At 36.5% G+C, this 22,572-nt stretch overlaps 1 protein-coding gene across 1 annotated transcript in view; it reads right to left on the minus strand.

Moving 5' to 3' along the window:
- The window catches only part of HIF1A (hypoxia inducible factor 1 subunit alpha), a 41,147-nt gene extending 19,051 nt beyond the window's left edge, over positions 1 to 22,096 (minus strand). Inside the window, exons 1-4 of the mRNA XM_047079550.1 lie at positions 21,761 to 22,096; positions 3,133 to 3,323; positions 2,383 to 2,528; positions 2,215 to 2,299 (exon numbers count right to left, since the gene is read on the minus strand). Of these exons, the coding sequence (XP_046935506.1) occupies positions 2,215 to 2,299; positions 2,383 to 2,528; positions 3,133 to 3,323; positions 21,761 to 21,795 (457 nt within the window). The 5' untranslated portion in view covers positions 21,796 to 22,096. The remainder of the gene's footprint in view (positions 1 to 2,214; positions 2,300 to 2,382; positions 2,529 to 3,132; positions 3,324 to 21,760) is intronic.
- Positions 22,097 to 22,572: the final 476 nt, after the last annotated feature.

Raw genomic sequence — 22,572 nt, forward strand, 5'->3', positions numbered from 1 at the left:
GGATTTTAAAAAGATGCCACAAGAACCACACTGGTCTCAGTGGTGGTATAGAGCTGTGTTGTGGTTGTGATGCCAACAGAGATCTACTTGTAAATTCTTTGAGGATTTTCAGTCCTTCGTAATCTAAGCTTGAATTGTACTGACCTTTGGAAACCCAAAGCCTTTGAATTGGGACAGGAAGATTAATTTAAAAACCAAGGTACTATCATTTTCCTAATGGAAAAAAAAAAAAACATTTTAAAAGAACTAAATTTTCAGACCTCTAAAAATAAATCATATTTTATAATAATTTAGTGAACTCTAAGTCATCATTTTAGAATTTAAATGAAAAAAATAATAGAACTATGTTGTATAAACACACCACTGGTTCTTAGCATAACATTAATACGTGACGCATTGCAGCAAACCCTTTTTCTAAAAGTGAAAAGTGCGTATCTGTTTCCCAACAAAACATCAAACATTCATTACATTAGGAATGATTTTCAAAAAGTTCATGTGCTTTAAAAAGCCATTTGTTTAAAAAAAAAAAACATTTGTTCAAAAACATACATTTAAACTATATTTTGTGGAATATATTTGATTTAGAATAAAGCATTAGCATCATTGCCCAATCAAAACAAAATTTCCTCATATCCATCCATTCATAGCCCAAGGGAAGAACTGAGCATCCAAACTTCAGTGTCTAAACTTCAAAGTCTAAACACTAGAAGTCCTATACTAAACTAATTGACAGCCCACTTAGGTCCCTGTGTGAAGTGTATTTACTCTTCCTTTATACAGAATTCTAAAAATCTTATTTGTTTTCCCAAGTTCACAGTGAACACCAAGTATTAAATTAAAAAAAAAACAGGAGAAGGCTCCTACTGAAAGGGTCAAAAGTAGCCACAGAAAGTACTGAGAGTTGTTGAACATGAAAGATCTCCAAAGTACTAATGAGCCCAACTACCTGAGTTTAACCTATACTGTGCCATTTACTAACCAAGTAATCTTGGGTAAGTTTCCAAATAATTCTGTGCCTTAGTTTCCTCAGTAAAATAGAAATAGTAACTTCACAGGGTGTTGTGAAGAAAAAAGGCATTAAAGCATATAATATGCAGAGAACAGTGTTCTGGCACAGAGTAATCTCTCAATAGAGGTTAACTATTATCATAAATGAAAGGAGATTAAAAAAACAAAAAATATTCAAAAAGTGCTATGAACTTGAGGTTGTTTAATACAGAAGCAAACAAACTTACACACTTAAATTAGAGAGCTGCAAAGGACAGCTACAGAGCATAATGACAAATTTTCATTGTGGTGACTATAAATTATCAGTATACTTTGTGCCTTAAGAAGGTACAGGTGGAGAGACTAATTATTAAGCTTTTGTAATTCAAGAGGTATTTTCCAAAAATCTTTTAAGACTTATTTTGAACAATTCAATCCTAGGGGCATATGGTGGCTCAGTCAGTTAACTATCTGAGTCTTGATTTTGGCTCATGCCATGATCTCAGGGTTCGTGAGATCAAGCCCCTCATTGGGCTCTGCACTGACAGCATGAAGCCTGCTTGGAATTCTCCCTCTCTGTCTCTCTCTCTGCCCCTCCCCAGCTCATGCTCTGTCTCTCTCAAAATACATAGACATTAAAAAAAATTAAAAAAAAACCCTCAAGTCTGAGAGTTAAGAGGTCTTAGTGGGTCTTTTTTGTTGCTGCTAATGTGGGGGCATTCAATAATATAATACTTTATGATCTTACTACATAGTCTCAAATTACTGTGAACATCCTGAAGTCAAATAAACAATTAGGCTTTTAAAAAATCTGGTGAACTTTCTCTTTTCTTTACCCTGGTCCTTGAGAAAGCTTGAACATAAACTGGTACCTCAAGTATAACAACTATCTAAAATCTTATTATTTATTATGACTTCCCCTTGCCTAAAAGTTGTATGCTATAAACTGACCTCTTTGGGTCTTGACTTTTTCATTTTATGTAGTATTATTATCTATATAATTATTTATGGAATTCAGTGAGCTTTAAAAATTAAGGTATTTTTATGAAATTTCTAAAAAACAGAGTAACAAAGATTTAACAAAGAACAGAATAACATTTTATTAAACATGAAATGATGTTTTGAGCCTTAGGTTAGTACAATAGCAGAATTTTTAAATTAGTAACAGTATTTTATTAGGTAAAACCACCTGCCAGATTAAATCAAACAACAGACTTTTCTTCTTACCATTTCTATGTGTAAGCATTTCTCTCATTTCTTCATGGTCACATGGATGAGTAAAATCAAACACACTGTGTCCAGTTAGTTCAAACTGTAAAAACATTAAAAAAATTAGATCTGTATCATAAAATGAAAAAAAAAATTAGAAGTGCTCTTAATATGTGGGTATTTTACCTGAGTTAATCCCATGTACTTGTTCACATTATCAGAAATGTAGATCATGTCACCATCATCTGTGAGAACCATAACAAAACCATCCAAGGCTTTCAAATAAAAGCAATTCATCTGTGCTTTCATTTCATCTTCAATATCTAAATCACCTAAAAAAGGACATAAGAAAAGGAAAATAAATTAAAAGTTATACTTAAATGATAGCAATATTTAGGTAGTTGTATAAAGTTTTCCCCAGATACTTTATTTAAAAACTAAAATTAGACTTGCCAGTTGCTTTTAATGATTATTTTCTTTTTTTAATGTTTATTTACTTTTGAGACAGAGAGAGACAGAGCATGAACGGGGGAGGGTCAGAGAGAGAGAGGGAGACACAGAATCTGAAACAGGCTCCAGGCTCTGAGCTGTCAGCACAGAGCCTGACACGGGTCTCGAACTCACGGACCGCGAGATCATGACCTGAGCCAAAGTCGGCCGCTCAACCGACTGAGCCACCCAGGCACCCCTGATTATTTTTAAAGTAACATGGCAAGCAAACCATTGAAAAGAAGGGTCATGTTATTAAAAGGAAGACTGGTAGCAAGGTGGGGCAAAAGAGAAAGAGGGGGAAAAGGCCAGTATCTTAAAAATTCCTTACTGAAGCTTTAAAAGCAGGTAATAAAAATTACATTAAAGGACAGAGAGTATGACCACCTTCTAATTACTTCTAATTTCTAATTTTTAGGCTCATTACGCCCCTGTAAAACAACTCACCAGCATCCAGAAGTTTCCTCACACGCAAATAGCTGATGGTGAGCCTCATAACAGAAGCCTTATCGAGATGCGAGCTCACATTATGGGGAAGTGGCAACTGATGAGCAAGTTCATAGAAAACTTCAGACTCTTTACTTCGCCGAGATCTCGCTGCATCTCTAGACTTTTCTTTTCGACGTTCAGAACTTATCCTATTGAGCAAAAAAAGGAGGACAGAAAAAGAAAATTTATATAAGTTAGCTTGCCTTTGCTTGGATAAAACTAATTTTACATCTTTCTGCTTTCCATAAAACAATGTGAAGATGCCATGTAATTATATAGAGATTGGTCTACTACATGAATGTGTAAAGTAAGAATGTAGGAGACAGATACACAAATTTCTGGATTACTGAAGACATAGGGAACTCTAACAAAGAAGTCCAAGATGGAGCTTTAAACCTGTCTAAAACAGGTATTTCCTTCCTGGCATATCAAATTAGAGAGGATATTTTGTTTTAGCCAAAGTCTTAAAAGTAGCCTGTGTATGTGCACCCTCATAGCCATTCAGAAGTAGTTTCAACATAAAGAAAGCACCATTAAGTCTAAAGAAACTAAAGCTGTACATATTAACTTGAAAACAGGAGTTGTTAAGCTGGCAGAACAGTTACAGCTACAAACTGATTTTTGACTTGTTTCTTTGGACTCTGATATTTTCCCAACTTCTTCTACCCTACCACATGAGCAATACTGACTATAAGCTAAAGAAATCTATATTAGCAGCTATAATAAGTTACCATTTTCAGGTTACTTATTCCCTTAGCAGCCTCTTTAGCAGCGCCTTTTCTTTACTAGCACAAGTACCAAATAAAAGCAGGAGTATAGAAGAAAAAAAAAAAGATGTGACACAATACTAAGAATTGAAAGAAACAGGTTAATAAACATTAAGAAAGGTGTCAAAACAAGGATATATCTTTAGGGAACTTTTCCAAGAATAAAATCAGAAAGATTTTCCTAAGCAGAGACATTCACCTTCCTTTGCTTGACTGTGTAGAAACATCTATTCCTCCTGACCCAGCTGGAGGAGGTAAACAAGGCTAACCCTGGTTCTGTCCTTAGCTTCTTTAAGAGCTGTTGTTTATTAAAACCTACTATGTGCCAAATGTTACCCCATACCAGGTGCCTAGTTCTCTCAAAATTTGTAAATAGGGTAAATATTATCCCTTTTTACAGATGAGGTTATACAGTAGGCTAAAAACAGCCATTAGCAGACGGGATTTGAACACAAGGTGTTTTTTTCACTCCAAAGTCTGTTTGCTCTTCCAGTGTTTTATCTTAAGGAAGAATGCTGCTTCTACCTCAAATACTCAGCATGCTCCTATGACTTTCAACCTCATTCTGTTAAGTCAATTATTTATTAAATGTTGAAAACGGCTGTTACCATTTATTAAGCACTTAGCACTATGCTAAGGACTTTGTCAGCATTCTATCACTTAATCCTCCTTACATCCTATGAATGAAGCACATAATTGTATCTACCTCAAATCTCTCCTCCCTCCAGATGATCTGCAAAACTGCAAGGTTCAATCATAGAAGCAACACTCTCAAAAAAACAGGCAGGGTTCTCAGCACATGCTCCCATTATGTTGAGTAACAGCTGTATTGTGCAACAATGATAATCTAGTTTTAACACTTAAATTTGTGTGTGTATCTGACTTTCATACATTAATAAGGAATGTGAATATTTGCTGTTGTTAGTAACTGAACTTTGATACAAATTTTTCAACTCAAGCATCTAGATCAATTTTACTTGAGTATTTTGAGATTTAAGGTAAGCTATTAAAAACTATTACTATTTATAACTAGTGATCTATGTGAATCAAGATTTTCTTAATGACATATAGTATTTTTAAGTTTATTTATCTTGGGGGGGGGGGGACAGAGAGACAGACAGGAAGAGAGAGAATCCCAAGCAGGCTCCACACTGTCAAATGTGCAGCCCGACACGGGGCTCGAACTCATGGGCCGTGAGATCATGACCTGAACCAAAATCAAGAGTCAGACGCTTAACCAACTGAGCCACCCAGGCACTCCAATGCTGTATAATTTTTTAAAAACATGAAAATAAATTAGACTCCGAGGCTACCATGAAAATTCAATAATGTCAACAGTCTGCAACTTCATTTTTTATGTGCATTAGAACTGCCTCACTGTTCTCGTTAACTTTTAATGAATGTTTAAATTGGAACTTAGAATAAAATGTAAAATAATAAAAGTTTTCAAAATCTATTTTATACACATACCAGAGTTTCTAGGGGAGAGAGATCCAATATGTCCCTATTGGCTCTAGCATCTAACTTTCCTCTCTTTCCCCTCTGAATTGGCAAGTGAGAGGAAGGGATGATAGTGGAAATCAGATTACTATCTGGTTCAAGTAAAGCTAGCAAAAAAAGTGTGATGACCAACTGACCTGAATATTAGTTCAAATGTCACAATTAGTCCAGGTGATCAGAATTTTATCAACAACTTTCATCAAACTTACTAGGCTTCTTTTGTTAATTACTCAACCAAATTAAAGCTACCAATAAATGACTATCCAAATTTTTACTTGGTAAAAAATTTAAATCCTTTTATTACCTGCTATATGCTTTTAAAGGGTATCTGATCTAGCTAACCATGGTGATTACACCTTTAGAAACACTTGTATTATCCAGAACTCTGAAGATAATATTGTTAAAGATGTGGCAACTAAATTTATAAGACAAATCCATAAGAAATGTGAGCCTGGATAAAACATTTATAGCATAATATACTTAAGCAGTGAAGACTAGGAGAGTAAGAATTTGAGCATGAGCCAGAATTCTGCAAGAAAAATAAGCCTCAATAAAACAAGTAACAGGGTATTTCAAGAGTTGACAAACCTAAATTAGATGAAGGTGATGAAAATCATTGTGTCCTATATTACGTAATCTATCTAGACATAAAGCAATCAGGAGACCTATAATAAAGATTTAATATAGTAATTTATATGATGTTCTTCACACATGTGACTATGGGGGCTCTTAAAACATTTCTTAGCTTAAAGCTATAACCAACAAAGTTCTTATGAGTTTCAGCATCAGCATGGCTCAGCTTCTTGTCTCCTCAGAAGGCTCTTTTTATCAGGTCATACCCCACAGAATTAAAGTACTAGCCAAGAAATTATTTCGGACAAACCACAGCATCTGCGTCCCACAGAGATGAATCCTGTACTATTTATTTACTTACTACTTAGATTGCAAAATAAAAGTTTTTGTAGATCAGAAGAAAATGGGCAGATTTTCTGCATGCAAATAAGGTACTGTATTTCTCTAAATTATCAATTCCATCTTTGTTGTTTTTAATTAAGTACAAATCAAGTAAAGTTCTGCACTGACATGTCTGTATAAAGTGCTATTTCACATCTTAGTAGAAATCAGTTAAGAGTATAGTAAAAAATCTATCTTTTCAATAGTTTGCTTACCCATCTCTATGACTGTTTTAGGACTAACATTTGAGGAAAACAGCAAAATAAGTTGATCTTTGTGGTACTGTAGTTTTCACACACTTACTATTTCATCATTATTTAACATACAGCACTGGACAAGAAGCTAACTAAATTATATCTTGAAATTATTTTGTATAGAAAATACACTTAGGAAAATGAGCCGCTGTCACTAACCTTCTTGTATACAAAGTTGAATGGCAATAGCCATTTTACAGAGAATGCTTAGTATTCTTTAGATTAACAAGAACACAAAATAATTGCAGATATTTTAATTCATCTTTTTGTTGTCTAATTATAAAAGAAAAGCCTATTAACATTCCTGATTACAAATACATGTGACTTAAAGACCTGAACTTAGAGCCAATCATTCAAAACGTTAAGAACTGATTCATCCTCCTTTTTTTTTTTTTTTTTTTACTTTTTTCTTTTTTAACGTTTACTTATTTTTTGAGAGACAGAGACAGGGCATGAGCTGGGGAGGGGACAGAGAGGTGGGGCAGTCACAGATTCTGAAGCAGGCTCCAGGCTCCGAGCTGTCAGCACAGAGCTAGATGTGGGGCTCGAACTCATGAGCCACGAGATCATGACCTGAGCTGAAGTCGGATGCTTAACCGACTGAGCCACCTAGGCACCCTGATTCATCTTATTTCTAATAAAGTTAATGTATACATTTTTTTTTAAAAGTCTCTCAAATCTATTATTTGTTGCTTTAAAAACTCTTTCTGGCTTTGAAGGTACAAGTTGTTGTTTTCCACTTCTTATGTTGGTATTTCTACAGGACAGAACTTCTGAAGTGAAATTCCATGATCTAAAGGATGTGGCATTTAAATGTACCTTTCCAAAAAGGTCTGTAACTATTTTTGTCTCTGCAAATTCATGAATGTGTTTATCTATTTCTCCACGCACTCTGCTGTAATATATATATTATGGGTCTTTTTTACCTTTTTAATTTTTGTGAAGCTGATAGGTGAAAAATTGTACATCTCACTGTTTTAACTGCCCTGCACTTCTTAAAATCTCAGGCCAGAGGAAATTCCAAGGAAATTTTTATGTTCTTAGTTGGCATTTTGGCCTGCAGCTTTAATCCAAACTCCTATACAAGGTGATTATACTATGTACACAGTGGTACTCTAAACATTTCTCATCAATTAACTTAATTTTTATTATCATCACCATGTTACAAATAAGGAACCTGGTTAAATAACTTACCCAAGTTTATAGAGTTAATAAGTGGCACAGCTTTATTCAAACTCAAGCAGTCTGGCTCTAAAAACTATGCTGTTAACAACAGACTATGCTACCTCTCAGAAATTCAATTCTAATTACTAAGGTAAGTATACATATATCCAGGCATTATAAAGTTCAAAATTTGTCTACACATCTCCCAAGACATAAAGGAGAGGTAGAGGGGTTGGCTCTGGAATTTAGAACTTGACTCTAAGCCATTCAGAAGCACTCACGGGCAGGCTCTTTCCTGGTATCCGCTTATAAATCCAAAATCCTAATTCAAAAGCACCTACAATGGCGATGCTCTGGGCTCCACTGTCCACCAGCTCTTCAAAGCAATACAGCCTTTAGTGGATACTGCCAACCACTAAGGGGAGAGAATCAGAGGACAGTAATTCAATCTACCTCATATAATCCCACCAGACTGTACTCAAACATCTCAGCTCACTATTGCTGGTGTTTTATTTGCTCCACATCTGGATCCCCAAAGTAAAACCAATCTGCATACTCACTTCAAAGCTGGCTAAGCATAAGCTAAATTGCCAAGATACCTAATCACACAAAGTAACGTAAGAGAAAAAAGACGAAGAAAATCTTCCCCTTCTACCATTTATTGAGCACTTAATGTGTATCAGGCACTATGTTAAACACTTTCATGTATTAGCTCAGTTCATGAAAACAACTCTATAGAGAACCAAAACACAAGATGGGAAGTGGACTTCCTGAACTTCAGAATAACTTCTTTCATTCAAGAAATATTTGTTACATAAATATTTATTGAGCATTTACCATGCACTGTTCAAGTTATAAGGAATATAGTGACAAGCAGGATAGCCTCCCACTTAGCCTACTGTAGAAATAGTTACCTAGTGCTATATTTTCAAATGCTGGTCTAGGTGCATCATAATTATTTAGGGGCATTCAACATTCCAAACTTCTGGGCTCCACCTTCGTAAATTCTGATTCAGTAGATCTGAAGCAGGGCCCAAAATTCTGGGTTTGTAAAACTCCCAAGATGCATATGATACACAGTTAGATCTGGGAACCACTGACTGAACTATTTCACTATTACTGTGCTTTAATTTCACCCAAATATCTACCCAATTATCATTCCACAGTCAGAAATCTCATATTATGCCCTGCTTAAAATCCCATCAAATGTACACAGGACAAAATCTATTTTCTAAAGAAACCCTCCCTTAGCTAGTTCCCTGTCCATCTCTTCATCTTCATTATTCCCTATTCCTTTGGTCACACTGCAGTTACTCAAAAACATATTTCGTTCCTTTCTCGCTCAGTCTCTCTCAGCCTGAGGTACCCTTCTCAGTATGTGACTTGGCAAATTTATGTGAGAAACTTTTAAGATTCAACCCAGCATTATTTTGTCTCTACTCTGTCTTCCAAAACTGTTCTTCTCCCCTAAATTTCACCACTCTGGTTATTTTGCTACATACACATGACCTTTGAACAGCACAGATCTGAAATGTGTAGATCCACTTATATACGGAATTTTTTTTGATAAATGCAATATAGTACTAATGTTTAAAAATATATATCCTTACTTAATGGAAAAAAACTGCAAACAGTGACATTTAAAATTAAACATGAATTACATTTTCAGGACAGCTAGTTATTATTTATAACTATTTTCTCCAGGAAAATGTCTTCTAACTTCCAATAAACTTAAAAATGAACCTTTAGGATATTCATGTTAAAGAATATTATTCATTTATTCAACAAGTATTTCTTAGTCATCTCCATTGAGCCATATACTGTTCTCAGCAAGACTGATTAACAAAACAGACCATGTTACTTGTCCCATGGAGCTTACATTCTAGGACAAATATACCATTATGTTTCTTGTCTTTATTCAGTAGCAGTTAGTAGGTCAATCCCTAACTGACACATTTGCCCTAGGAAAAATCTTTCCATAAAATCAAATAACAAAAATTTAAGACACAAGAAAAAAGTCTACAAAAATTAATCTGTGCTTATAGAAGATGTTACAGTATAGTATTGTGAAGAGGGTATACAACAAAATTTGAATATGAATCCATTTTTCTGTGTATAATACCTGTGTACATATGTAAATCAGTATGTATATATGTACACATATACATACAGACATGTAACTTACAAATGCTTAGATAAAACCTGAAAAACACAATATACAGTTACCAAATTCATAGTTTCAAGATGGCAAGATCCCAGAATATTTTGTACTTCAAAATTCATCGGTGAACTGATACTATTATGTACCTGCATTTGTCAGAAAAGTCTGAAAGAAGTAGTCATCTAACGTTTCAATTTGTTTTCCAGAAAGACTAATTAGAAAGGAGTTAAATGTTTTCTTCATTTTGGAAATGAAGCAGGAATAATCATATTTCTTTCAGAGAAACGGAAAGTGGTGACTGAGTAAGCAATATAATTCAATATTTTCAGTCTCTCGTTCTCATCTAATTATTGGCTTTTAAATTTGGCATTTCATAATTAATCTGAAATTATAAAATCAAGTGAAATGGTTTCCAAAGAAAAATACTCAGTATACATATACTTATTTGAGTTTTGAAAGGAACTTAAATTTCTTGGTTTAAGTGTTTACTATCTTACTAGCTTGGCAATATCTTGCAAATATCCACAATTAGGAAAAAGATAGATTATTCTCCTTCCAATAACCTCACAGAAATGCTTAATACTCGATTTTCTAATGCTGCAGTAAAATAAACAGGGAAGAAAGATTTACTGTTTTAAATTCAGGGTACATTCTGAAAAAAAAATCTGTATCACATCTGGAGTAGTATTAATGTGAAAATGTTCTATTTATACATTAAATAAACTTATTAATTAGCTAACAGATTTACATCTGTTGACAATATTATGTACTAAAGTTCTGTCTGTAAAAGGAATATGCTTTTGTTTTTAGATTATTCCTAACTAGTGATTTACATCATCTCTCTCCTGGTTCAGAATTGGTATTGGGCCTCTCAAAAAAGTCTTTGATCCTCTGCTATATATGAAGTACTAGATATATAAAACCAAAAATGTGTATGTGAAGGTATTACTCTAATTTTAGCTTGTATCACAATCAACTGGCAGGATTCTGGAAACAGATTATTGGGCCTTACCCAGGGTTTTTGATCCAGGAGAGCTTGATGGGGCCTGAGAATCTCCATTTGTAGCAAGTTAGCAGGTAGGTACCAATGATGCTGCTCTGGAGAATACTTTGAGCCCCTCTACTCTAAGAAAATACTTTATGTGTCTTTCAAAAATTCCCAGAGAAGTAAAAGACTGTTCAACACCCAAAAATGGTTAACTTTTTTTTTTTCAATCTGCCCAAATGCTTTACATGTACAGGAAACATATCCAATCTCTCATATATTAGCATTGCCAATACTTAGGAACTCAAAAACTACAAAATACACTAAGGACTTAGACTAGATTAGACACTGGTTGATCTGTGATATACATCATCATCAGTAATGGAACTTTCTTCCCAGGTATTTGTGCTTAAATCCCAACCCTGGAAATTCAAATGGTAGACCTGGAATGTGTCTTTCAAAAAACAATCTCTCAGATGATTCTGTTTAGCACTCTGAGCTATTCAAAGTTTGTATTTCATCTATCAGTGCTTGTAAAGTTTAAAAATTCCTGAATCTCATCCCAAAATTATCAAATCCGAATGTCTACAGGTGGGTACCTGGGAATCCTTATATTAAGTAAACACCCAGGTGATTAAGTCACAGAAATTTGAGAACCACCAGCAGGTCTTATAGCAGAGATTTAACAGGTTAGCCAGCAAATTTTGAAAAATAAGAAAAATTTATTTTTAGCTGCAACTACATATACATACTAGACAACTATGTTTGTCAGGCAGAACACTGCACTCAGTGGGTTGGGCGATGCTGTGTAGAATGAGGCACAATTGCTAGGAATAAGAAGCTAATGAATGGTACAGCTCAGTGACAAGTGAGTAATAAAATACAAGAGCATAATTAGGCTTCAAAGATGACCAATTAAAAAACATAATAACCATAGAATGATTTTTTTCAAACCTTTTAAACAATTTTTAAAATTCACCTTTAAATCTCTTTATGAATGTCACAAACATCAAAGGGGTTGAGAATCACTGTCCCTGAGTAACAGCTATGTGTTAATGGCTTTCCCCAAAGCACATCACCTCCTCTGTTACTCTTCTCCCTTTACGTTTTAGCCACCTCAGCTTGTAAATGATTTTGTTTTATTATATTAATAGAACTGACACTGGAACTTAAAGAAGGTCAATGACACTACATGTGTGTGTGTGTGGATGTATGTATTCAGAAGAATGTGCCCTTAATTACTTGCTTAAATATAACAGAAAATATGTAAGTTACAATAAGTACTTAGTAAAAAAATTCACATGTATTGAAATAAAGGTGTAGACATAGAAATCACAAGCTGAAGATTTTTATTTAGTTCTAAACCCTGACCATAATGAAGATCCTGGAAACAATGACAAAGAAAAAGCTCTCCTAAGCAAATGTCTCGGTCCTCCACCTACATTAATCAATCCTATCCAATGTTACCCAATAAATTTTCCCAATGAATCCCCCGATCCTATTTCCTTTATATAAAGGAAGTAACACTATCAGTAAGTGGAAGGGCTCAGATTCCACCGAAGACTGAAGCTCCCATATTTAATATAGCCTATGCCTTTCCACAAATCAGATGCTCAATAATTTTTAAATGGAAAAATTAAAGAAATTTGGGGATGTTTTTACTTAGGAATAGAAATAACTACCTTCAGGTATTTGAAAAGGATGTCATACAAATTCGGTGATTTTTTCAAATGCAGAGAGTAATACATAGGAATTAAAAGATGGCAGGCTTTTTGCTCAACAGAGTTAAAACAGTATTGAAGGTAAACTTTATGAATTTTTAAATTGTGTTCCCGTTCTGGTGGCAATGTAAGAAAAAGGGAAAAAAATCATATTCTGGATCATCTAAATAATCTCTACATAAGTCTATATTGTTGCCACAAACTTTCTATGTTTGAGGTTGCATGTGTTTATGATCAAATTGGTACCAAATGATCACTAAAAGGAATAGTTACATTTTTTTAAAGTGCACAGACGGTACATCTCAAAGGTTCACAGGGATTGCTTTGATCCAAAAGAGATCTAAACATTGGTCAGTGTCAAGAAATACTGGAACAAAAGAACTTTCTAACATTTAAAGCTGCCAAAAATGAATAGACTGTTTTATGAGAGTGCTTCTGTGTATGTCAAAATTCTCAAAGCAGACTGGCCAAATAAGTAAATACAATTATAGAGGATGCTTCCGTGATGATTGGTATTAATAACAAAACTTAAATCCTGGTCTACATTTTGCAAGAACCCCAAACTTGAAATCACTGTACTAAAAAATAAAAGATGGACTACATAACAGATGCATCAAAAACTACTCAACTGTGGCCTGAGCCATCAACAACTCAATGCTCTGCTTGACAAATTAGATGCACAAATATCTGCTAAACAAATGAATATACAATAATCTGTTACAGGTCAAGTGGTTAGGTGCTGGAGCAATGGTCCTGGGTTGAAAAAAATTTTTTGAACCACTGAAATAAATCAACTTGCTCACATTACCCAAGAAAAATAGTACTTCCTCGATTCACAGTGAAGGCTTTGACTACTGGTTTGACATATAACCCATTTAAACATTTTAGCTATGTTATCTGCAAAGGCAAGCAATTTCCAACTCTCCTCTGCAAACGGATTAAAAGACATTTAATGATTTCCTGACACCAAAAGAGTATGGAAAAGTAGGCTTTCTTAATTTGCCATCCTCTAACAGCCAAATAAAGAGCCTTGTGAATATTTTTTTTTCCTCTCTACCATCATCACTATGAAGAATGATTACTTTAAAACGTTTTTATTTATTTATTTATTTATTTATTTATTTATTTATTTATTGAGAGAGAGAGAGAGAGAGAGAGAGAGAGCGGGCGAGCATGAGCAGGGGAGAGGCAGAAAGAGGGAGAGAGAGAATCCCAAACAGGCTCCACATTGTCAGCACAGAGCCCAACGTGAGGCTCAAACTAATGAACAGCGAGATCATGACCTGAGCCAAAACCAGGAGTTAGACGCTTAACCAACTGAGCCACCCAAGCACCCCAGAAAAAATACTTTAAAACAGCATATCTACACACACACACACACACACACACAAATATCTTTATTTAACCTGCAAAGGCCAGGCATTCGTGGAGAAAAGAAACCAATGTAGAGGAAAAGCATCACCAATATTCTACTACTATTACAGGTTTACTAATGGTGTGGCCCAAAAGATACCATCTGTTCTTAGACTGTCCCAAAGAAGGCTTGAATGATTCTAAATATGAGACTTCAAAAGAGTGAAACTCTTCTGAAAAAACATAATAATTATAATATGAACCTAATAATAGTTTCTAGTTTATTAAGCCCCTACTTTGTGCCAAGAACTCTTGAGTGTTTCACATGAGTTAATATCTTTTTTTATCCTCACAATGATCCTAAAAGGCAAATATTCTTACCCTAATTTATAGATGAAGAAAGTGAGATCTACAGAGGTAAAGCAACTTGTACAAGACCACATAGCTAGTAAGTGGCAAAGCAAGCAGCCAGCCTCTAGCACTTAAGTTCTTAGCCATTAGTCATTCTACTTCTTTCTTAAGGAACCTGAAATGAAAACCCTAATCCACAGAAGAGACTCTAAGCTTCCCAAAGTGCACAGCAAGAACAATTATGGTTGGTATCTGTAGAATACGTATTCAGATGATTTGCAACAAAAACCTATAGCCCATTCATTACAATACCAGCAATGACCAAGAGTCCTAGATAAGGAGATAATTAATAATCTACATCAAGACAATGAAATACTATAATAAGACATTTGACTCATGTAATCAGGGAACCCCACTGACATGGTTAAAAATGAATAGTCCACGCAGGGCAAACTGGCATTAATCCAGGAGACAGCTATATGGATACTAGAAGAGCCAGTTTCTTTTCATTTTTAAATCACAAACTCTATGAATGCAGGCATGGGAATGCTAGGTACCATCTTTCATACCATACAGATAGCCGGTCAGTGGCAGAACAAGGCCAACATGCATATAGAACAAAGACATATAAACCAAGTAATATTCAAGAGAAAGTCAGAAATTATACTCTGAGGACATCACTTGAGACTCTGGATTTAACTATTCTCTCAACCAAAACTAGACTGTGTAAGCCAATTAACTGCCTAACCCCTTTAAACTAGCTTGAGTTGTATCTTGTCATGTGTAAGCCCATGACTGCCTTACCCCCTTAAACTAGCTTGAGTTATGTCTCTACACTGCAATAGAAAGCATCCCAATATACTTATAAACTTCAAGCATTTCATACTTGAAGCAAACTTTAATGATGACCAAGTACAAGAAACTGGCACTCTCCAACACTGCTGGAGACTATTAATTGGTCCAAACTTTCTGAAAGTTTAGAGCAGACTTAAGAAACATTTGCTAAAGATGAAACAAGGTAAAGACACATTCCATACATTTAACTAGCGAATTTCCTGCAGTCATATACATATGCTTCTTTTGGTAAACTTTTTTTACTCAGTGCTCCAATATAGAATTGGCAAGCACTAAGTTTTAACATACCTTAAAATAGGGTACTGATTTACTTTCAAGGCCAAGTATGTATGATATAGCTGTATTTACTAACAAAATTTTTTTAGCCTGGTTCTAATAGATACTATAAACATTTCTGAAAGAACAAAAAAAATAAATTTCAAGATTCAAGGAAGTTCCAAAGTAACACAAGGCATTTCCAAGCATAAGAAAAATTCCTATGAAAATTAAGACATAGAAGAGAGGACAATAATGACTTCCAAAAAACCTTTTAAAAACCTTAAAATCTTTCTCTGCTTTCTCTTCGTTCATTCAAATATTTATTAAGAACTCACTGTGTGTATTCTCTTTTACACCACAAGCTTCCAATTATTCCCATTTGTGATCTTGCCCATTGAAATGTTTCAATTTTATAATTTGAAAAAAGGAGAGAGGGTCACTTTAGAGAAATCTAGTTAGCATCTTAATTTACAAGATCTCTAAGAAGAGAAATATATCAGAACTCTTAAAGACTTAAACTTACTGCCTTTAAATCTTATTTTTTAGTTGGCAAAACAGATTCTCACAAACTATTAGGAAAAGAGAAGCAGCACAGGAAATTGTTACAAATGAGTGAAAATTGCAGTATTAAGTGGCAGACACTTAATTTGCCTAAATATATTGTGACTTTCAAAACAAGTAGGTGAAGAACCACCATAAGTTATGTTCCATCACTAGATTTTTGAACCACTTGCAAAACAATAAATTTTGAAAATCACACTGTGAAATCATCTTTATGTTTAATATTATAAATTAAATTTTAAAATGAAGAAATACTCCAACAGTTGAGATCACCAGAACTAAATGGTATCATCTTGGAGGTGATTTTCTTATGAAAATAAGTCATTTCAATTATTTTTAAAAGTCATTTAAAATAAGTTACCAATTAAGTGTAACTTTATTAACAACAAAACAGTTACAGGCCATTTTAATCAATAAGTATTTCTGAAAATGTACTGGCAGATCAAATCTGAGTCCCTAGAAAAACTTAATTCTCATTTTACAGGAGCTTAACCTCATGTCCGATAAAGCTTCCCCTGGCAACTGTTCTCTGTTGTTAACTTTTAAGTTGGTTATTACACACAAACCCTTAAAATACAACCACTTGAACATATCCATTAGAATAGTCATTATCACAAAAACAGAAATTAACAAATGTTGGGGAGGATATGGAGTAATAGGAACCCCTGTGCACTGTTGGTGGAAATATAAAATGGTGCAGCCACTATGGAAAACAGTATGGCAGTTCCTTAAAAACTTAAAAATAGTTACTATACGATCCAGCAACATACTTCTGGGGATATATCCAAAAGAACTGAAAACAAGATCTATAAGAGATATTTGTACATCCGTGTTCATAACAGTACTATTCACAACAGCCAACACGTGGAAGCAACCTAAGTGTCCACCGAAAGATGAATGGATGAACAAAATGTAGTGTATATTGGCCTTAAAAATAAGGAAATTTTCACACAGGCCTACGACATGGATAAATCTTGACAACACTATGCTAAGTGAAATAAACCAGTCACAAAAAGACAAAAACTTTATGACTCCACATACGTAAGGTATTCAGTAGTCAAATTCATAAAAACAGAGTGGAATGATGGTCATCAAGAACTAGGAGGGGGAAACTAGGAGAAATGCTTAATGCTTTCAGTTTTACAAGGTAAAAAAATTCTAGTTACACAACAACATGAATACACTTACTCTTGAACTGCACACTTAGAAATGCTTAAGATGGGAATTTTTACATTATGTGGGTTTTTTTTTTTTAACCACAATTTTAAAAAAACCCCACAATCACTTCAAAAGCTATGGAAAAACAAGTCATGAGGAAATCACTTAAATTTTGTTTTTATAAATGTAGATTTTATATATTCCATTTTTCTGAAAGAGTCATGTCTGGCAAATGATATGGGTTTGGTAGTCTTTATTGCAGAAACGTGAATTTTAATCTAAATCTCAATATACATACAAAAGAGTTAATTCTTGATGCTCCAAGAAAGAGAGGTATAAAATTATTTTTAAAATTCCAAGATCTAGTTATTTCAAAAATTCTTGCCAAACTTTTACCAAACATACTGAGCAATATGATTGACTTAGCTTCAAATTCTTTTTCTAGCTCTGTAGTTAGGCAGAAAACATACACAATACATACACCACATGTCGCAGAAAGCTGGCTAAAATCCACCAACTGGATAGTTAGTCCCATCATTAAAAAAAAAGAAACAAGATAAAAAGAGAACATTCTTATGAATTAAAATCAACTTCTTAATAGAAAACTATCTAACAACACATTTAATTTTGATTATTTTCTCCTACTTTATAAACAGACTTACGTTAACAATCTTAGATAAAAATACAGTATTTTAAGGGTGCCTGGATGGTTCAGTCAGTTAAGTGTCCCAACTTTGGCTCAGGTCATGATCTCACGGCTCAGGAGTTCAAGCCCCGCATCGAGTTCTGTGCTGACACCTCAGAGCCTAGAGCCTGCTTCGGATTCTGTGTCTCCCTTTCCCTCTCTCAAAAATAGAAAACATTAAAAAAAATTTTTAACAAAGAATATATTATTTTAAGAAGTATCTCTATGTTAAAAATTACATTTTAAGAGGCTGTATCTATGAACAAACTCAGTAATCTAATCCAAATCTTTAACATTCATGTATGGTAACAGTTTTTTTTAATTTCACCAGCAAACATAATCAACTGTTAGGAGTTCTTCAGAAAACATCAGTCAAGACTAATCTTCCTCAGCCTCCTACACATCATTCTTAATATACAACAATAGAATATAACCATAAAATCTTAACTTTGGGCCCACACACCATTAGTGCTGCAGACAATGGAAATCACCAGGTAAAGATTGGACATTCTCCCAATGGCACAAAATGCTTTCCAGTGGACTACAGGAACAAACTACCACAGTTTAGGTAAAAGACTGCACTAATACAGATTTCATACAAATCAAGCCTCAAAAAATCAGACTAACATACAGCTTGAAGCCTTGCCTTGAGACAGAGGCCAGTAGTCTTACCTGGAGAAATTCATAAGCAAAGGAGTTTTTCTATTGTGTAGGTTCACATGTTTTACCAGGAGCATTTTATCAACTTACCATGTTTAGCAAAGATAAGTATTTATGCAACTATCTACTCTTAACTATGGAGTCAAGACAAAAAATGTTTTAAGTTACTGCCACTCCTTGCACATACCTTTAAGTTACTTGCACATACCTTACTGAAATAAACTCTAAGCCTAGTATATTTGTTTACAACTCTAGTCTCTGATGCCCAAAGTAAATACAAGTGGCCTATTTGGGGAGGAAACAGCAGGGTAAGGAATTGTGAAGAAGGGACCCGAGAGTAGAGAGAACAGATGCTCAAGAAGAGTAACCGATGCTAGCTGCCAACATAACCCAGGGATATACTGTTTTAACTGGAAAAGAACCCCTTTTAAAGCTCTAAATCCAATGTTGGCCTTCATTTTTAGGAGATTTAGAAAAAATCTATGAAGGCGGGGAGAAGAACTAACATAAATATTTGGAAACACTTGCAAAAAAGTTTTTAAGTGTTGTGGAAGTTTAAATAGAACTTTAACAGGTAATGCAAATAATATTTCCAAGTATACAGTGTTCCCAAGATTCCTAAACCAGACATACAGTGAACATTATCTCATGTAATGTTGACAATAACCACTGAAATGGTTGCTATTATTATCATTCCAAAAGGAGGAAATATGCTCAACAGCATTCAGTAACTTGCCCAAGCTCACAAAGCTAACAAGCGAAAAAACTGGACTCTTAACTAGAAGTGTCTAGGTCCAGATCCTATACTCTCAACTACCAACCATGCTCTTCTTCAAAAAAGAGGAAAATCAAAGTACAATTGTAACAAGAGAAAAGTTTACTAATAAATGAGAGCTTCTTGACTTTAATGGCCAAAGTTAAAGAAGTTAAGAAATGTCCATTCTCAGAAATTTTACTCTAATGATCCAATAACTGTTATTGGAAACTGAAGGAGTCTGGCCTGACACCTTAAAGATAGAACAATGAACCTCTTGACATTACTCTGAAATCTAAAAATCAGTATTAATGTGCTATTAAATTAAGTCCAGGCCCTACCTACCACTAAGAAATCAACATGAAATTCCCTGTTAAATCTATTGTAACTATTCCATCCTGTTGTGATTTCTTCCAATCCTTCAGTTTTTTAGTTTCCTAGAACATCTTTAAGAAGACAAATTTGTCTTCCCAAACTGGACTCTACAGCACATTTAAAATGGAAAAATTGTAAGAAGAAAGTACCTTGTCCCTCAATCTCAGTTACCTTTTCAGAAAGTTTTAAAATTATTAGTTAGAAAAGGATAAAAACCAGATATCTTTAACAAACATCTAAATGTTGTTGAGTAGCTTTTTATTAAGTGTTTAACTTAATTTTTCAGTTATAAGAACCTCTATATTAAGAAATATGATGCAATCCGATTCAAGTTTGCTAAATTTTCAAATGAGAGTATTTTGAAAATAACACATGGGACTGAGCAAAATCTAAGAACTAATTTAGAATTGGGGGGTGATGCACAGTAACTAATTAATTCAAATATATTAAAGCTGCTTGTGATAATCTCAACTAACTGCAAAGAATTTACAATTAAAGAGAATTGCATATAAAAAAGAAATGATTGGTGTATAACTTGATGCACAGTATTAAGTATGATTCAGCACAGAATAAGAACTGAAAACTGGCACTACACAGAGGTAATCTGCCTCACGTTTATAATATAGCAGCTTCATCATTTCATTAAAAGCATTGTAATCATTTCCGCAAAAATAATTGCAATTAATTCCTGTCAACTCTTGGAATTAAGTCCAGGCCTATTTACTCACTTTTTGAATTTTATAAGGGTTTTCTCTGGTGTACAAAGAGAATTTATCATTCTACGAAATAAGGACCAAAATGGTATCTACGAAATAGCAAGAACATATAAACAAGTTTATCTTCTGCTAATACTGATTAGGGAAGTTAATCTTAATCTCTCCCAGAAGAGTGGAAGGACTTTAAGGAGTAAAGCCAGTCTACCAATCACAACTCTTACTATATAAATCTCCAATTCCTTAAAAACGATTTCCACAAAGGTTAAAATACCAAAAATGTACCAAATTGTGTGAGGGGCTGGGGGGGGGGGGGGGGGCCTCAATCCCACTGGATCCATTTATAATTCTTAATCCTATAATGTACCATTTAGACTCAAACTTTAAGGTGTTTTAAAAACTTGCATTAAGTTCTAACAGAATGATTATTTACTTCGGATACATCTTGAAGGTTTTCCTTTAATATGCTTCAATTTCATGAAAATGAGACCGTTCTAAAAATTTCGATGCTACATTGAAACTTGCTGCGATCACATACTTTTTCAGTCTCACATATTAATTTATAACGTCTGGGCTCCCTTGACAGCTGATATAAACACAAGAATCCAATTGTGATGCCCTCTTTAAAATGTTGCTACTTCGCCAAATTCCCGTTACTCCGACTCCTCAATCTAGACAAGTTTTTCAAGGCGATTAAAACAAAACAAAACCTGCACGTGCAAACTAAAGTTAGCATCTTCAGGCCGTCGCGACAAATCCCTAATGCACAAAGGCAAAGACACCCGCCGCGACTAGACAACCGCACCGTAAGGTCTCATCTGACCACGCGAGCCCCTGGGTGGGAAACCCAGGGCCCCGAGCCCACTGGGAAGCCAGGACCAGCGCGCAGGGTCCGCCCCGGGGCCGAGTGTTCAATGGAACTGGAGAGAATGGGGGCGGGAAGGAGCGGAAGCTCGGGTGCAAACGGCGGCGACCGAGCTGCGACTCGTCTCTCTTCCCGGGGTTTTCGGGCCAGGGAAAGTCCACCCGGATGGGGGTATAGGGCAGGCCGGGTGATTTTCAAGGCTAGCAGGAGGGCGGCGCGAGGCCCCGGCGGCAGGGAGGGGAGGGCCAGCGGGGCTCAGCCCCCGGCCCCTGAAAGCACTTTCGAGGCGTCTCCCACCCCCCACGACAAGATGGCGACGTGGGCAGCGGGGGAGCCCGGCCGGCGAGGCTGGGGGGAGAGAGGGGAGGGGAGAAGAGGCAGAAACAAAAAGGCGGCCCCCTCCGGAGCGCTGAGGCTGGCCCCCGAGCCCGTGGCGGCGGGCGGACGGGGGGCGCCGGCGGAGAACGCGACGGACGGAGGAAAGGGGCTTACTTTTTCTTGTCGTTCGCGCCGCCGGCGCCCTCCATGGCGAATCGGTCCCCGCGAAGCCTTCACGGCCGGCCGCCCCCAGGCTCGCTCCGGCCTAAGCGCTGGCTCCCTCCACACGCGAGGAGAGAAGGGGAGGCACGTCCAGAGGTGGGAGGTGCAAGGCGGGAACCCCCTCGTAAACCCGGAGGCAGGAGCAGCAGGCGGCAATCGTAAGAGTCCAGGTCCGGCTCTGAAGAGCCTCCCCTCAGGCAGCTTGTCAGGGCCCCGAGCACCGGACGAAGCGGCGGCGAGGCCGATCCTCGCGTCCCCTCAGACGAGGCGTCTCTGTGCACTGAGGAGCTGAGGCAGCGGCAGGGGGCGGGCAAGGGCGGAGGCGCGCTCGGGGGCGCGCGGGATGGGGCGGGGGGGGGGAGGAGAGTGTCGGGGGCGCGCCCGCCCGCGGAGCCCGGCTCGCGCTCACGCAAGCCCGCCTCACCTGAGGGGGAGGCGGGTTCCCTGAGAGCCAATGGCGAGCGACGCCGGCGGCCAGTCCCACCCCAGCCCACGTCTGTCTCAGCCAATCAGGAAGCGGTCAGCTGAGGCACAGCTGGGAAGCGCTGCCGGGCTCACGTGCTCGTCTGTGTGCAGCTGCGGAGGAAAGAGAAAGGAGCTGGGGTGCGGCCAACCTGGGTCTGGGGACGCTTTGCCTTCTCCTAGGGAAAGCAGTGGCTGGCTTTGGGAGGCGCTGCTGAGAAGGGATTTGGGTCTCAAGCCTGCATCGCGTTTCCTGCTCCCGGTGCAGCAAGTCTTGCGATGTCTTTCTCCTCTGTGGCTGT

Source organism: Lynx rufus, unplaced genomic scaffold, assembly GCF_022079265.1.
Source record: "Lynx rufus isolate CCGP_SWC_20201006 ecotype Redwood Valley unplaced genomic scaffold, mLynRuf1.p SCAF_17, whole genome shotgun sequence".
Taxonomy (NCBI): domain Eukaryota; kingdom Metazoa; phylum Chordata; class Mammalia; order Carnivora; family Felidae; genus Lynx; species Lynx rufus.